Here is an 18775-nt window from a genome sequence, read left to right as displayed (position 1 = left end):
ATGAGTGTGAAGTGCAGAAGAGGATATGGCATGTCCTGCTCAGTCACCCTCTATATTATTCTTCTGAATCAAGATTTCTCACTGAACCTAGAGTGGCAGCCCACAAGCCCCAGCAACCCTCCTGTCTCTGCTCCCCAAACTGCTGGGATTACTTGGCTGGCTGTTTTACATGAGTGATGGGGATTTGAACTCAGGACTTCATGCTTGTGCAACAAGTACTTTAATCCATCAAGTCATCTTCCTAGCCACTGTTCTGACACTCTTTAAGTTTAGTATGGCAGTAGGAAGGTTACTGAATGATGTTTTTTTTTTTTTTGTCGCAATATCTGCAAAACCTGAATTGCTTTTCTTTTTTTCTTGCATGTACATGTATGTACATATCACATGTGCGGACGCCAAGCATCCCTGTTGGATGCCTTTCTCAGTTGCTTTCCATTTCAGTTGTTGAGCCAAGGTCTCCCTCAACACCTGGAGCTCTCTGGCTAGACGAGCTGGCTAGTGAGTCCGAGAACTCCTCCTGCATCCACCGGTCCAGCACTGATGGTATAGGCATGTGCTGCTCCATCTTTACATAGGCTCTGGGGGATGGAGTTCAGATCCACATGCTCTTTACTCACAGAGCCATCTCCCCAGTCTTCTTTTTATTTTACTTGAAAACCTTATTTCCTGTTCATTTAAAATTAAAATTTTACCAAGAAATAATTGTAGATTCACATGCAATTCTAAAATAATAATTAATAATAATAATAATAATAATAATAATAATAATACCATAGAACCATGCAGTCTGTTCTTTACTCAACCTCCCCCGATCAGCAGCATCCTGATGTACTTACAATGTCATGGCCAAGGTGTTGACATTGGTAGTCATGATGCACCCACTCTGTCACCACCGAGGTTACTCTTGCTGTCATTTATAAATGTGTGGACTCTCTTACCTCTACCCAGGCTGGTTCTTGAGAGTCTGTGCTAACCACTACTCCACTGCTCTTCACTCCATGGCTTTGAAGTGCGCGCCTCTGGAGGGCAGAGGGTGAAGTGTGTGTGAGGCACTCAGCACCCTGCCTGACACCGCCCTGGTGATCTTGAAGCAGGGTTGTTATCGTTATAATAAGGGAATCAATTATGTTAAAACATCCTAAAAAAGTTAACTATAGGACCTGCAATGTGACTCAGAAGGTTAGAGCGCTTGCAGCCTAAGCCAGACAATCTGCGTTTCGTCCCTAGCACCCAAGTAAAGGCAGAAGAAGAGAACTGATTCTACAAGGTTATTTTCTGACCTCTACACATTAACTGTGGCACACACACTATGCCCAGAAAATATAGACACACATACAAATAATCAACAAATTAATAAGAAAGCTAATTTTTAAATAATTATAATAATATATCTATTGCCATCTCCAATAATCAAGTTGATATGGATCTCAGAGGAAATCCATACAGAGAAGTCTATCATTTGTAGAGTGATAAGGTACATTTTGCCCCAATAAATGTTGACTTACCATGGACTTGTTAGTGGAAAAAATCTCCCCTGCCTTCCTGTACCCAAATAACCAGTCAGAGGCTAAATATTAATTATAAACTGTTTGGTCTATGGATCAGGCTTATTGCTAGCTAGCTCTTACATCTTAAGTTAACCCATTTATATTAATCTGTGTATCACCACGTGTCTCGTGGCTTTACCTGCATTCTATTATATCTTGCTCCCCTGGCGGCTCACAGCATCTCTCCTGCCTCCACCTTTCTTCTCCCTGTATCTCTCTTGGATTTCCCACCTGGCTCTTATCCTGCCTTGCCAAAGCAGCTATATTTGTTAACCAATGGGAGTAACACATATTCGCAGTGTACAGAAAGACATCCCATAACAATGGACTGAGTCCACAAATTAGAAAATAGAAAAAAAAGACACCATCTCAGAATACCAGCCACTATAAAACTGTAACCACAAACCCAAGTTCTTTGCCAGCCATTTGAGAAAGCCAGTGACTTGAAGGCAAGTGTTTTTAGGCATGAAAAAAGTTCTGTTCAGAAATCCAGCAGTCCAAAGATGGGGGCTATCACTAGCAAAAGTCTATTTTGCTTAGGTCCTGAAGGTGCAAGGCTCTGATTAGAATTTTATAGGGGCATGCCAGATAGGTGGATACCAGGATAGTTACACATTTGAGTGGTCTGCTTTTCTAATGCACAAACTGCTATGTCCTGGGTGGGGATGGGGATGGTCACTCGATGTCCTGACTTCTTTAAATGTAAAGAAAAGTTAGTTATTAAAATGTCCTGTGCCAGCTGATATAATGGTGTACGCTTTTAATCCCAGCACTTAAAAGATAGAAGTAGGCAGATCTCTGTGAGTTTGAGGCCAGCCTGATCTACATAGTGAGTTCCAGGACAGCCAGAGTTACAAAGTGAGACCCTGTCTTGGAAAAAAAGCTCAAGCCTTTTTAGTTGTTCTCAAGCATAGGTAATACTGCACTTAGTCATTGAAAAGGTATCTTTAATCGGAGAACAAGGGAAGCATTGGTCCCCTGGTGAGGTTGAAAGGCAACTAGAAAAGATAGTGCAATGCAACTTTTCTTTTCTTTTTCTTTTTCTTTTTTTTTTTTAGTTTTTCAAGACAGAGTTTCTCTGTGTAGTTTTGTGCCATTCCTGGAACTAACTTCGTAGACCAGGCTGGCCTTGAACTCACAGAGATCCGCCTGCCTCTGCCTCCCAAGTGCTGGGATTAAAGGCGTGCTCCACTGCAGCCCAGTGCAATGCAGCTTTCCATAGAACAGCTGTAACCTGGTAGGTGGCTTCAGTCAGTGGTGACACCTCCAAGGTGTCCCCTCCAGCACTTTCAGTCAGTGGGAGATCAATAACAAATATCACATTGCTCAGCTCTGTCACCTCCAAAGTTAGCGGAGGTGATTTAAAACCAGCTAAAAGCAAGCAGAGCTGGAGGACTTATTCAGGTTTCCCCCAAGTTACAGTTACAGTTAGAAAAACATCTTGACAGATGACTCTCTGCCTGCTTCCTAGATGGGAGAGCAAGTCCCTCATAGAAGTTAGGGGCAGACCCAGAACTCAACTAAGACTATATATTACTTAAACTTTCTATTACAAAGAATTTCCAAGAATCAGAAGTAGAAAGACTGGAATAATAAACTGCCACATGCTCATCATTCAACTTTGAGAATTATTAATCTCATGTTCTTCGAAAAAACAATTTTGAATCTGAGTCTGACATCATTTATATGCCTCACAGTGCTATTCTAACCAGTGTCTCAGAGAGCAAACCCCAGGCAAAGAGAAAAACAGAAATCAGAAGGAGGATATTGTGTGAGAAACAAAGGCAGGTTGCCAATCAATGCCTGAAGGATAGAAAATTTTCTCAGGTTTTTTTCTTTTTCAGAAGAGTAGTCTGGAAAACACAGACTTATTCTGAAGGGACACTGTTCCTTTAAGTTGCTTACTGATCCCACCCAGATCTTGCACCTTGGCCAAATGCCTAACCACTCTAGTAAACAAGAATAAGAGATTGCAGAAAATTCAAAAGCAAAGACAATTACTTCCCAGAGAACAGAACAATATTAAGTAGCTAACTGCATCCCTAATAACATCCTTGCTCTGGGCATCTACTGCTCTGGACTCTCTTTCCTGCTTGACAGACTGCCTAAGGTAAGACACAGCTGCTTGCTTTTCATTCTTTAACTCAGGACCATCCAGGAACCCTGCAAGGATAAATGGCCGATGTTCTGTCATGTGAAGGGAGCTTATTGAAAACTTTGCCCTCTGCTGTTACTTGCAACCAACTGTTAGATAAACATGAATAATTGCTAAACTAAACTAAAACGAGTTATTAAGGGATTTAATTTTTTGTTTTGCAAATTTTATTCTAAATTTACAGGCTACTAAACTGTACTACAATAATGTTAATATCTTTGGGAACCTTTTTAAAGATTTGAAATGAATTTCTACAATTCAGGATTAATTATAGAATATTTTTAACATTTGACTAGTTTAGAAATTTGAATAAAGAATATCCAATCATCTTATCTTCATGTAGAAACTAGTAAAATGTAAAAACTGAACAAAATTCATAAAATCTACAGAAAAATTATTTTACTTCTGAAGAATTATAAAATATAAAGTCTCTTGAATGCATTGACCCTGATATTCACCTGAAATAAATTTTAGGCAAAATTTCAAAATGCAGTATTTGCCAAAAGATCTGCATTTATAACATTTAGCCTATGTTAACATAGAGCTTTATATTTCTTTCGTTTAACTAACTCATTTTCCATCCTTTCGATCCATTTGTACATCTTTCTAAAAGGTAAGAACTATTAAACACGAGAGCAATAGAACACTCTGAAGGTGATTAGAAGCAGGTGGACCCTCGAAATGTCAACCTAATAAAGTCAAAGAGTTCAGGAAGGTGATAGACTGGAAAAGCTAGAGAAAGAAAACTAGAAAGGCAGGAGAGTGCCTAGGGAAGCAAAAAGCTTTACTTCAGGTGGCTAGTGAAGAGCCCTCAGAAGAAGTCATAACACAAAGGTGTTGTGATTGTTGCAGGGACTGAGCTGTGTCAGTGACTGTCATGCACATGAGGGTTTAGCTATAAATTCAGAACTCTAAGCCAAGAAAACTACATGTTTGAGTGCTTCGTTTTAAGGGAAGACAAGTCATTATTTGAAGCCAATAGTTCCAAAGTCCTCTCATCCTCTCAGTGTCTCCCTCCCAGAACTTCTGAGATGTTCCTCATGGTATGGACTCAAGCAAAGAGAAAACACCTGTGTAGCACCCATTTCTTTCCCCTCTGAAAATGCAGTAGCAGCCTTGTGTGTTTATGTGACGCCATCTTTGCACTAACTTTCGAATTAAAGTTGTAGTTCTTCCATGGACTTCTCCTTGGTTAAAACAGAGATGCCATTTGCATGTTCTATTTCCTTAGCACAGTTCCAGTGGGTTTTATTGTTTGTTTTTGCTTTGAATACCCAACTGTCTTCTTATCTTAGTATACCTGGTCTGAAGCTTGGTTGACATGTAGCCAAGTATACTTGGTACACGGGCCAGCCCAGGTGCTTGTTCATACAGAAGCAGTGTTCTCTTAGTAAACGTCCTGCTGCATGCTATTTGAGGAAGAGACTAGTGGCCTGAATCCATCCATTTCTTTGTCGCCGACCTAACAGTCTTGCTTCTTTGGGGGGTGGTTTATCCATCTGGCATGTATGAAAGAAGTCAGTCTCCGACTCATCACTGCCTTTGCATGTGTTTCCACCCTCTACTGAGCATCTGGAAAATCATGGTCATGAATTTTCAGTTCACATTTTCTGGAGGCAAGATGCCAAAGGAGGAAGCTGTGGTTCCCTGTCCAGTCCTCCTGGAGTTAATAGAGCCAGAGGAGGCAAGCACTCAAAACCATGCAGATTGTTAGTTCTAAATAAACTTTTTGTTCCCATTGCTTTGGGCATCCTGATCTTGCAACATACATATCAGTCTTCTTTTGTCAGGGAATTCTGGGGATTTAAACATCACTTTGTGTACAGCTGGGCATATTAGACTGATACAGATGACTGAGAATTTTGATATAGATTTAGAATTTTCATTGTTTATCTATCTAGAAAAATAGTTTCACTGGGTTGTTTGAAGAGTACGACTCCTTACTTCAAGTCTTTTCCCATTTACTGTTTGGAAGCTGCTTTTAAGCCTTTTGTTCTCACATTCTTTTGATTCATTAGATATGCAGTTCTACTTTGAACCTGATGAAGACAAACTTTCCCAAGCAAGAGTAGAAAAGAGAAAGGAGTATGGGAGGCTGAGGAATAATTCAATTCTGACTTGAGTTTTGAACTCAATGATGTTGTATGAATAATAGGGAGACTGAAAGGGTAGTGGTTCTGTATGGATCAAGGAAGGTGTGCACTTGCTAAGAATCGGTTATAATGAAAATGAATGGAGCAAACATTCTGAATTCACTCTGAGGAGTCTGCAAATGGCAAAGCAGGCACTGCGATGGAACCATAGTCCCCAAACAGTGTGGGACCGAGACATTGACAAATGGCCCTCCTTACTTCCTGTCTCCATAATATAATGAGAAATTAGTGCTGCTTAAACATAGCTATTGAATATGAGTGAGTATTTACTAAGAAATGTTTGGTCATGGTACCATGACTTGCTTAGGTTAGAAACTTTAAAAATCTCAGTGTGAAATGTGAAGGGGTGTGTGTGTGTGTGTGTGTGTGTGTGTGTGTGTGTGTGTGCATGTGTGTGTTTGAGTGAGCCAGCAGAGGACACCATGCTGCAGTTAGTTCTCTCCTTACACTACATGGGTCCTGGAGACAAACTCAGGTCATCTTGCTTGATGGCATGTGCCTTAACCCACTGAACCATGTTGTTAACCCATATACCAATTTTTAACTCTACAAGCTCGAATTTATTTATTTATTTATTCTCCCCCTTTCTTTTATGGCTTTCAGTTTAGTGTTTTTATGCAATTACTGAGTGTGTGAATGAGTAGGTCTCTGTTCCCTGCACTTTCTCTTGGATTCTTTTCTGTCTGTTTCTTTGTTGATTTGTCAATTTCAATGTGTTAGTTTTTGTTTTATCATATCCTATCACATCATATCATATCATAGTCCTTTAGAAGTCTGTTTGTTTTCTAATGATAGACAGGAAGGGGATCAATCTGGATGGGAGGGGAGATGCAGAGGGACTGGAAAGGGCAGAGAGAGGTAAAACCATAATCAGAATATGAGAAAAAAATCTATTTTCAATAAAAGGAAAAAATGGTAAGCCTTACCTTTTATGGAAGTATTTATAACTTGATTTTCCATTTCAAGGTGTTACCAGGCAGATGAATTTTCACCATCTCCCATCATGAGGAAAAGAGATGCTGCCTTCTGTCTCCTGCTTTTGCCAGCTTTTATGACTCAAGCAGTGTGTGGACAAAGAAAGAAAGGACCAAAGCCAAACACACTGGCCAGGAAAAATGACTTCCGGGGTAAAAAATAGAGTGTTTAAAAGTTTTAGTTTTAGCCTGTGAAAGCACTAATATAAAATTTTAAAATAGTGTTTGATATAAGTAGAAACTCATATGTACGTATACATGTGATGTTCTACTTGATAAAATTATATCATAGCAGTAATAAGCCCTGCATATTTAGATCACCTCAGAGATTTTAGAGCACTGTGCATGTATTATTTCATTTGAACTCCACTTGTAAAATAGGAAGGACAGAAAGAGTCACTCTCACATTATAGGTAAACAGGTACAGAGAGCTTAAATGGCACATTCAAGGCCATAAGCAAATTAGCCATTAAGAAACTGATCTAGGATTCACATTCAACTTTATTTTCAAATTAACTTTGTTTTTCTGATGTTATTCCTACGATGAGTGTAGACATTTTCTAATTTGATTTCAAGGTCCTAATATGACATAACTCAAGTGTTGAACAGAACATTATTGATTTACCTTTAGACTCCTTTGCCTCATATTTGTTTAATTTTAGAAATATATTGCACTTTCCTTTTATATGCTTTAAGTGGATTTACAATGCTGAGAATATATGACACTTTTTTTGTTTGGTCTTGCTTTTCATTTTATGAGAAGAAAATATTTTGTAGAATTAGAAAGATATTTAGTTCTGTAAAGTTAAGCTTTACCTTGAAGGCAATCTGTCATCTTTCAAAGTCTCTCTCATAGTTACTACTCTCTTAGAAACAAAACAAACAGCACATCACTTTGAGGTTCTAATTATGTGATGTTGCATGTTGAGGAGGTACAATTATGTTACACACCCTTTGTGTTCTCTTTCAGACTCCATTTGCTTCATAGATGTTGTCTTTATCTTGGATAGCTCTGAAAGCTCTAAAATTGTCCTCTTTGATAATCAGAAAGATTTTGTGGACAGCTTGAGTGAGAAGATTTTCCAGTTGACTCCTGGTCGTTCACTGAAGTATGACATCAAGCTGGCAGCCCTTCAGTTTAGCAGCTCTGTCCAGATTGATCCATCCTTTTCTTCTTGGAAGGATCTACGAACATTTAAGCAGCGAGTCAAGTCACTGAATTTAATTGGGCAAGGTACCTTCTCTTATTATGCCATCTCCAATGCTACAAGGCTACTTAAGAGAGAAGGGCGTAAAGACGGTGTGAAAGTGGCTTTGCTGATGACTGATGGCATCGATCATCCCAAGAGTCCAGATGTCCAAAGTATTTCTGAAGATGCTAGAATTTCAGGAGTATCCTTTATCACGGTGGGACTTTCCACTGTGGTCAATGAAGCCAAACTTCGGCTGATATCTGGGGATTCATCCAGTGAACCTGTTCTCCTACTGAGTGAGCCAACCCTTGTAGACAAAATCCAGGAGCGCCTGGTAGGTACCTAGAGAGTTCAACATAGATGTCTTATGTATTTTGATATGTTAGACTTAAGCTATTAAGAGTAGATAAGAAATGTTGACAAAGTAGGATTATCATTGGGCACAGAACCTGAAACTTTCTGGAGCCTCTTTCCACTACCTTGACAATTTACTGGGAACATGTAAAGTTTGTCACAGGCTGAGGTATGGGAAAGATTACTTTTAAAGCATATACCATACTCTCCTGTTCGTTCATCTAAGATCATGTACATTGTTGACTTATACTCATTTTGATATCAATTTGTGGTCTGCCTTATTTGTTTTAACTTTGTACTTTCTCATTTCCCACTTGCAGAATCACCTTTGACTGCCTTATCTATTTCCATGTTTACTACTTAAACATATTTAAAATTTTTTCTTTTTATTTCTTATTTGTTACAAGCCTTTCTATATTACTTTTCCTATTGCCTGAAAAAGCAACATAGGAAAGGAAGAAAATATTTTGGCTCACAAATTGGGGGGGGGGGAGTCTGTCATGGTGTGAAAGCCTTGTGGCAGAAGCATAAGGCACCTGGTCATATAGTATTCATAATCACAAAGCATAAAGAGATGAATGCATCCGTTAGCTCAGGGTCTCGTATATTCAGACCAGGACTCCAGTTCATGGAATGCTGCTGTCCATTGTTAGGGTAGGTCTTCCTGCTTTAGTCAACCCAGTCTAGAAACTCCTTCAAAGACAAGCCCAGAGGTTTGTCTCCTAGGCAATTCTAGATCCTGTCAAGTTGACAGTCAACGTTAACTGTCACATGATCCACTTTCAAATCACCTGTAGTAAATCAATGATTTTCCCATCAGACCAGGGAATCCTTCTCTTCGTGTCGTTAGCTATGGAAGTGTCTTTCTGTGTTGACTACCCATCTATGTGTAAAAGCTTTCCTTTGCTGCTTTGGGAAACTAGGCAAAACAATCAAAATGAAACCTCTCTTTACATTTCTCAAGGAGAAAACTCTCAGATAGAAGTTAGTTGATTTGTTAAGTGTTTAATGCTGATTTTCTAAAAAATACTAATTAAAAGTTTTCCTAAGCAGATTACATTTCTGTAGTAAGAGCACACACACACATACAACAATGACAACAACAACAACACGTAAAGAAATCTGTGAGAGAGTAAAGCTGAGACTAGGTGGGAGTATATAGTAAGTATTGGAGAACGGAAAAGGAAAGGGTAAAAGGATGTGATTATGTATTGAATTTCAAAAGCTTAACTTTTCTTGAGATGGCAGCAAGGCAGAGGTGTCCTTTAGGCACTGATCATTTCTCATGAATATTTTCTAAATGTTGTGAAGAACATTTAAACATATTCCAAAGATTTTTTTGATCCATTTGTCCTCTCATCCTTCTCAAGATTTAACTTTTAATCTCAATTGAAAGCCAACATATGAAACACATTTTTCCTAGCAAATAATGTCATGTGTGGGGTGCTTTCCAGCTTTCCATGTATCTGGTGCTGCACCAAGCACTCCTATGTTTTATATAATCTCTGTAAAATTTATTCTACATGTATGTGTGTTTTTCCTGCATGTATGTATATATAGCACATGTCCTTGAAGGTCAGAAGAGAGCAATGGATCCTCTGAAACTAGAGTTACAGGTGGTTGTGAACCGGGAACCAAACCTGGGTCCTCTGCAAGAACAAGTGCTTTAACTATTGAACAATCTCACTATCCCTTCTATGGTTTATTTTTCTTTATTCTATCACAATCTTATGTTATACATTAATCACAATGGAAGATGACTATTATCACCTGTAATTGGAAGATTTCCTGTGTCCCAACCTGCCAGCGGTCAGGACAAATCTCTCTCACTCATGTCTTCCAAGTAAATACACAGAGGCTTATATTAATTATAATTACATGGCCATGGCTCAAGCTTTTGCTAGCTAGCTCTATATCTTAAATTAGCCCATAACTATTAATCTATGTATCGCCACATATTCTGTGGCTTTACTTGTGTCCCATTACATGTTGCTCCCTGGGCAGCTCACTGGCGTCTCCTGACTCAGCCTTCCTCTTCTCCAAACTGTCCTTGTCTGCTTATCCCACCTATACTTCCTGCCTGGCTACTGGCCAATCAGCGTTTTATTTATCAACCCATCAGAGCAACACATTCACAGCATACAGAGCAATAGCCACAACAATCACCTTATTTTATTGCAAAAGAGCTGAATGAAAATTTAAGGTATACCAAGACTGCCAAGTATGTATGTTTAGCCCTGAAAATGAATGCATATTTAAAAAGGAAATCACAATGAATTTTGAAAATTTGCTCAATCAGAACTGTCTTCCAAACTAGCAACGTCACTCTTCCAAAGTTACTATTGTTTTTTGCCTCTTGTCTCCGTGGACTGAGCCTATATAGACTGGAGTCAGAGACTATGGCCTATGGTTGCCAGATGAGTCTGGCTGGGAGCAGATACTTCACAGGAGAGGGAAGCTTGTCATGGAGTGAGGACAACACCTAGCCCTGCCTGTGCCGTGGTTTGAGGAGTCCTCACCACTCAGCTGAATGCAAGACGTTTCATATAGAGCAGAATCCTGGGAAGGTGGACATGTAGTGGCCTATTGTTCCTTCCCTCTCTTCATCTGTGGTGTGAGAAGGGCTGACTCCAGAAGGCACCGAGCAGGCAGCTCCTTGTTTGGGCAGATGTTCAGACTCGGGATGTTGCTACCCCCTCTAAACACACCCTTGCTGAGATTCCTGCCCAACCACGGACAAGAACTCTTGGCAGCGGACTGGAGCTAGGACTGTTTGTTTCTGGGGAAAACAGAAAATGACCATCGAGACTCTGCTTCCTCAGCGTCCTGTGACTTCAGCTTGTTTGTTCAGATGTTAGTTCTGTGAATAAACCTCTCCTGACAAAGGGATACTGCTTTCCAAATGCGTCCCAGGTCCAGAGTTCTTATTCGGCTTTGGAAAGAAGGACACACCAACATTCAATGTTTACATTGCCCCTCTCTATAAAGCAGGACCTGACTTTTCACGAGATCGTTGGTGAATTCCTCATTTAATCTATGATTATTATACCATTAGTTGACATTTTCACTTTTTATTTTGAAATTCTTATGTGGTTAGGTTTTTAAAATAATTTAGTCATAATTTAAGAACAAAAATGCATTTCTTAAATGCACAATTCCATCAATTTTGACAGGTACACATATTCATACAATCACCAACACTATTAGAATGTAGAAATTACCATCACATAAAAATGCCTACTCAAATTTCTTTGTGATCTCTGTTTGTCTCTGTCTCTCTGTCTGTCTCTGTCTCTCTGTCTGTCTCTGTCTCTCTCTGTCTCTGTCTCTCTCTGTCTCTGTCTGTCTCTGTCTGTCTCTGTCTCTGTCTCTCTCTCTCTCCTTTACCAGAGAGTGACTAATCTAATTAGAGGTTCATTTCTGTCTGTTTCGGAGTTTATAGCAGCAATTTTTCTCCTAAGTTAAATTTCAAAGGCTTTTGTTGTCACAGAATTTGCTGGCCTTTGCTCCCATCCCATTTTTTATGATATTAATAACTTTGTAAATTCTTCACATTTCCTCCATCACCCTTTATAGCATTGGCCTTCTACTCATCTGGCCCTTCCCTTCCAGCCTTCTATTTTGACCACTATCCCATTATTCAAATCTGAACCCATTGATGGAATGTACTTCTTTTATTTTGGTGAGGACATTTCTCTATTTATTCTTGTCATTGAAACGAGTTTCAACAGAACTTACAAGCCATAACTCAAACTGAAATCTGTAGACCGCCTTTAAAGATGCCCTTCACCCCAGCTGTGACTGTGTGTACTTCCCAGTCATTCTCAAAGCCAACCTCTTCACTAAGGATGGAAACCCACTTCCCAGCACACCCGGCTCTGTCCACTGGACCCTTTGACTATCTGTCCTCACTGTTGCCCTTGTCTTATTGCCCACACTAGTCTTTATGACTCTTCCCCCGCAAACTTTGACATATAGAGCAGCATACCATTGGGGTGTTAGTTGGTCCATTGCATTCCTTCCTTCAGAATCATCCAGAAGCCCCACCTATTCCAAGAAACTGTTCCTCCCCCACTCTCCTCGTTTAAGACTTCCTACGCTGCTTTCTGTGTGTTGTCCTCAGTTAGAGGTTTCTGACTGTGAGTGCCCTTAGGGATGAAGCTTTGTTCTTTGTTTGAAACAATCTTATCTATTATGAGTGTCGGGTCCATTTCTGTTTCTATAAAAATATAAATTCCAGAAAATGTGAAAACAAATCAACTACAAAAATAGTTATTTATGTTGTTAGGGTTCTAAGGAGAAATACAGTGAAGCAAAATTGAGTTTTCAAAGGGAGACCTGAAAAAAGGCACAACTATGCTAAAAGCATGAATTTAAATCCAGTAAGGTAAGGAGCCAAGTGTGGTGGCTCGTGGCTGTAATCCTAGCTCTTGGGGTGTTAAGGAAGGATTGTCATGACTCTGAGATCACTCTGGACCACACAAGGAGTTCTAGCCAGCTTGGACTACATAGTAAGACCCTTTCAAATAAAAACAGGCCACAAAAATGATAAAGATGAGCCGGGCGGTGGTGGCGCACATCCTTAATCCCAGCACTCGGGAGACAGAGACAGGCAGATCCCTATGAGTTCGAGGTCAGCCTGGTCTACAAAGTGAGTTCCAGGACAGTCAGGATTGTTATGCTGAGAAACATGCATAATTATTTCTACATAGAATCATATTTATAATAATACCTTTTGTCGTGGCACATATATTGTTTTTTATCATTTAATTCCTTCTACATAGAAAGTTATAAATGTAGTTTTCTTTTATATGAATAATGCATATTGTTATGAACTATTCAAATGTTTCACAAAATATTATTTTTAGTACTGCTAAGATGTAAAAGATACACCTCTTTTCCTTACATTGGGCTTTTATAAATAAAATATCATATTCAGGTCTCTTAAAAGTTTGAGTGAAAAATCCTATCTCCTAGGTAATCACAATAATGAGGTTGTGGCGTCCCATGTTTCAGATCATCTTGAAAAATGCCTCCAGCCTTTGTGATGTTCTGTTTTTTAGTTTTAATCCAATTTTATAAGACCTACTGATAATTTCATAAAAAGATGATTCCCAAATCAGTGTTTTAATGCCAAGAAAAATAAATGCACATATGTACAGAGCTGGGGACAAGAAAATATGTAATTATGTATTTGCTTAAGTCTTTGCAAGCAAAAGTGAGAAGTTTCTCATTACAATCAATTAAGGTTAGAGCTAAATTATAGAGATAATTAGAACTGATCAAAAAAACAAAAGAAATAATAGAACTGATCAAAGAAACAAAAGCTACAGCACAGGGTGCCGTAGCATAACGTTCTTAGGAAATAAAGAGTAATTTTGAATGTTAGTGCCCCTCCTGGCTCCTATTATTACATGGCTGAGGGCGCTCCCTGGGTGGTTAGCTGGCTGGTTTTATTGCTTTTACAAGGTTAAAAAGGCTAAATTGCTATTCTTCTTGGAAATTGCATATCCCATAGAGAATAATTAAGACTAATAAGAAGATGGAAGCAGAACTATTAATCGAGTTAATGTTTCATTCTTTTTCCCCCCCTTCTAGGATGTCTTATTTGAAAGGAAGGTAGGCACCACATGCTTTATTACTATGAATTACTCTGAAAACCTGGATTAGCAAACGAATGTGATTCCCATCAGGTGTGACTAAATGAAAACGTGTAATACTTTTTAAAATTAGCTACTTTACTTTGAGGAAACCACATGATTTTATTTTTATACCTCTGTATTTCAACTATAGGTTAGAAAAATTTAGAAAAAGTAGAAAATATTTAGTGGGATTTGAGAGATTGTTTTAGAGATCAATGCTATCAAGTGACAAAATTTGTCTTTACTTTGACTTGATTGTTTTATTCTAAGTATGGATCAGACACTAACTGCTTGTGGGAGACCTCTGATTCGGAAGGTACTCCTGCTATTGGCCAGCACCAATCTAGTACTCAGTTACTGCTGTTTGCTGGTTGGACTTGAAGCTTCTTCACGTCTCTATTTTGAAGAAAACTGAGCCAGATAACAGCAACCAATTAGAGCACGTTGCAAAGCAAACTAGCTAGTAGCCATCTACTGGAAAGGGCATAGTACAAGGGGACACAGTTTTTAAAAAAGGTGGTTATGAGCATGCCCAGGACTCCTGAACTAGACTCTCTGCACCATGAAAAGCACAGGTGATATGGCAGCATCTGTTAAATGTGGTCTGTAACTTTTGAAGACATGCAGAGAAAACAACACATTGTCATGGTTGAGCCTGCTAGGCAGCTATCATAAAACTCATTCTGTTTTCAGAGATGTTAAAATAAAAACAAATGTGCATCTTGGAACTAATAAAATATGATTTAAATCATGTTTGCTTTTGTTGAGTAGAGAGAAAGTAATATTTATATATGACTGAGCTGTGATGTGTTATATAGAAGAGAATGATTAGAAATTCCAAAATTCCACAGAAAATGCTTATTTTTCTATTCGAAACAATCTCTTTCTAGAAGTGCATTAATAAATATTTGGTTGAACATCTGTTTTATTTAACCACAGCAAAACTTAGTAATACTTCAGTAGCTGGCTCTTACCCATCCTGAGTTTGCCTTGAATAATTTAGTAGAAAGAGAGAGAAACTTTCTTCAAGAGAGTTTCAGTTAGTTGTATAATGACTAAGATTTGGCATGCTAGCACACACTGTATTTCACTGTGTCTTAATGTTGTGTTTCTTGCTGATTCAGTGTGAACACAAGATCTGTGAGTGTGAGAAGGGAGATCCAGGCGACCCAGGGCCTCCCGTGAGTAGATGTCTATGTTGTACTTGGGGTTGATGAAGACAGTGATGAGACTGTTTTCAGAAAGGACTTTTCAGTGTCATTTCTTATTTGATAATTGGAGCCAGAATTCCTAAATGATGAGAAAAAACATAGAAAGAGCTAATAGAAGATATTGGTGGTTTAGGTGATGACTTATCTCACCAGTGATGAAGCAGCAACACCATGTAGCCTCATGGGGAAGAAGTTAGTTAGGATGCTTGGGGAATTAGGTAAATTCTGTTAAATGGAAGCAACCACGAAGCAACTGAAACACAGTGGTGGGATTCACCATAATTATTTATCTCTGACTAATAGTATCAGAGAGCATCCACACTGCTTGTTCACTTATCTATGTGATTTGAAATCTTGTCCTAAGAGTTTGGAAACCTGGAGAACAGGTTTTACGAAGTGAATGGACAACATTTGTGACCTGGAGCTTGTATTTGAAGGTGGTGGCAAAAACACTTATGTGTGAGTGAATGTGACATATTTTACCCTGAAACTTAGATCCAGACTTCGAAGTTTTTTCAAGTAACTCTACCAACCAAGGCACTGGAGTGTGGGAATTTCTTTTTCACAAAATACGAAGTTAGATCTATTACATAATAATATGCCAGTCAATAGACGCTGAGTTCACTAAAGTGAAGGTTTAATCTTCTTTTCCTCTAAAGCTGTTGTTTAACTTATTACATTAAGAGATTGCTGTGAACAGTGGACAGGAAAACTCACTATTGGGAATTGACAATTCCCATCACAGCTTCATAGTACCTCACAGTACTATCACAGCTTCATAGGAGTAAATCATTCATTTCATGTTTATTTAGTGCCCTCAAAACCAGTTCTCAGGAAAGGAAGCTTTTTGGTGGTATTTGGTACAGGATGGAAGAGTTCCCTTTTCCTGTATCTGGAGCTGGTCCCCTAGATCTAAACAAAACTCTTTATCACAGGCATGCAAGCTGGCTCAGTAGAGGTCCACAGTAGCCCAGGTCAGAAACCACCCACCCCATGTCTATTCAATCAGACTTAAAAACCTTTGTATGAGTTTAATTTTGTTCGGAAAAATGGATGAGAAGTGACTGAAGAAGAATTCAGTTGGGAAGACAGACATTATCCTCTTCTGAGCATATGGAAGATTTGCAGTATTCCTAATACAGTAAGGGGGTAACAGAGTTGAATATCAGCTTCTTGGTTACAGCTGCAAAATTTTTGATACAGCTGGTCAGAAATGATTCAAAAGCATAGACAACTGATAGAGTACTTAATAAAAATAAACTTTTCTCCATTTACTTTCAGGGTACCCATGGGAATCCCGGTATCAAAGGTGAGCGAGGACCAAAAGGAAATCCGGTAAATGAATAAACAGTTTTCTTTGAAGCTAATACATCTTGTATATTTATTTAGAGAGTGTCTTGGTAGGTTTCTTTTGTTTCTGTCGACTTGACACAACCTAGAGTTATTCGGGATGTGGATCCTCAATTGAAAAAAATGCCTCCATCAGATTGCTTAAAGGCAAGTCTGTAGTACATTTTCTTGATTTATGATTGAAGTGGGTGGGCCAGTCCCATAGCAGGTGCCACCCCTGGGCAGGTGGTCCTGAGTTATTTAAGAAAGTAGTCTGAGCAAACTACGAGGAGCAAGCCAGTAAACAGCTTTTCTCTGTGGCTTCTGCTCCAGTTCCTGCCTCCATGTTCCTGCCTTGAATTCCTGCCCTGACTTCCTTCAGTGATGGAGTGTGACCAGAGAGTTGTGAATTGAAATAAACCTTCCCTTCCCAAATTGCTTTAGGTCATAGAGTTTTTTTTTTATCACAGCAATAGAAACTATAAAAATTAAATCACTCTTGATTAACTAGGAACTCACTCTATAGCCCAGGCTCAGACTCCTGTGTGCTGGGATTAGAGGAATGAGCCACCACATTCAACTAATTGAGTCAATTTCTGTAGTATATGAAAAGTTTACACAGCTGATAAGGAATTATCAGGCGTCTAATAATTAAAGAAGCAAATAATGCAAAGCATTTTAAAGAAAGGAAATAAAGTTAATAAAGAAGGAAATGGAGATTTTTCATTAAGTGAATAAAAGCAATTTGACTAAGCAAAGGGTCCTCTTTAACAATAACTATTTATATTTTTGGAAACTTTGGATTCCACATGATTTTTTTTTTAAAAAAGAAACAATTTTCTAGTTCATGCAGCCTTGGTTTTTTGGTGTTTTGAGTTTCAAGACATGTTTCTTTTCTTCTTTCTCTCTTTTTTTCTTTATAACAGTGGAAGCCTCAATTTTAAATAATAATAACTAGTCATAGTGGTGTGTGAGGCCTTTGCTCTCTGCTGTAAGGACAACTTGGCACACACATTTTGGGGAGAAAACAGGAAATACATAAGAAGCATTAAAACACTCGCACTTTAATTTAATCCCATTTCTAAGAATATTATTAAGAAGATAATCCATGTAACATTATATACATGAGGGTATTCTTGGCACTCGTCTGCTTGCCGAGGAGAGCGAATGTGTAGCATTCTTGGGCCATGCTACAAAACCGTCTCATGTTGACTTTCTCTACCAGCTCCCAACTGATGCCATCACACCTTTTTTATTGTATTAAAAACTAGGCTATAAGTCAATATTCACATTTCATTATTTGGTTTGTAGTTTTGTGCCCCATACTTGATTTTCCTAAGTCTTGCTGAAATCAGGCAATCTCTCTTGAGGAACATTTTAGAAAATATTCAAAGCCCCTTGGAGAAAAGCCAGAGTGTCCTGTTCCAGAAAAACACAGTGCTGTGTTTGAGAAAAACCACCATGTTGTAAACTGGGATGTGGCTGAAGTTGTGAAAATCTATCTGTGTTATGCACCCCGACCATCTGGCTTTACTCCAAAAGGCCAAACCTTATCTGAATTGCCATTTTCCTCTTAGATTGCATGGTGAAAATATCAATGGTCAAGGCCTAAGATTCTTCTCTAATTGGCTTGCCCCATTATCTAGGAAGAGCACATTTTATTGAGCAATCCATCACTTGCCGAAGAATTTTGACTCAGTTTGTTGTGTATTGCAGGGGGATGCTCAGAAAGGAGAAACTGGAGAAAGAGGTCCTGGGGTATGTGCAAAATTGGAATGCTTTTCTGAAAAGTGATCCTGGGATTCTGTGACTGACCGGCTTGACCCTGCAGAGCAATTGCAAAATTGATTCCTACGTACCTATGCTCTTGGTGGCTCAGGCAGGCAATCAGACAGCTATGATCTCAGAAGTGGAACTATGGGGAGAAAATACTCTAATCAACGGGGTGGTGATAGGACCTATGACATTGCCCAATACCCAGCTGAACTATTTATGAAAGACTCAAGTGACAAAGGCACTTCACCTTACTGCTTTTGGGTATTTTTTTTAATGATAAAAAATAAGCTGGAATTTTAAAAGTGTAAGAATTATATTGTCTAAACTGTGCCTTTATCAATTCGGTTCTCTTGACAAAAATAACTTGATCATTCTGTTTGGTTTCTGGAGATTGCTTGGGAAGTAATTATGGTATGTTATTACACTTTTAATTTTACATCT

General features: G+C 38.8%; 1 protein-coding gene across 1 annotated transcript in view; it reads left to right on the top strand.

Annotated features, from left to right (window-relative positions):
• The first annotated feature begins 3552 nt into the window (after window positions 1-3552).
• The window catches only part of Col28a1 (collagen type XXVIII alpha 1 chain), a 160228-nt gene continuing 145005 nt past the window's right edge, over window positions 3553-18775 (top strand). The window contains exons 1-7 of the mRNA XM_059256514.1: window positions 3553-3657; window positions 6822-6982; window positions 7800-8356; window positions 13975-13995; window positions 15143-15199; window positions 16511-16564; window positions 18275-18316. Of these exons, the coding sequence (XP_059112497.1) occupies window positions 6859-6982; window positions 7800-8356; window positions 13975-13995; window positions 15143-15199; window positions 16511-16564; window positions 18275-18316 (855 nt within the window). The 5' untranslated portion in view covers window positions 3553-3657; window positions 6822-6858. The remainder of the gene's footprint in view (window positions 3658-6821; window positions 6983-7799; window positions 8357-13974; window positions 13996-15142; window positions 15200-16510; window positions 16565-18274; window positions 18317-18775) is intronic.

This window comes from Peromyscus eremicus, chromosome 3 (assembly GCF_949786415.1).
Source record: "Peromyscus eremicus chromosome 3, PerEre_H2_v1, whole genome shotgun sequence".
Classification (NCBI taxonomy): Eukaryota; Metazoa; Chordata; class Mammalia; order Rodentia; family Cricetidae; genus Peromyscus; species Peromyscus eremicus.
This window is presented reverse-complemented; position numbering and strand designations above follow the sequence as displayed.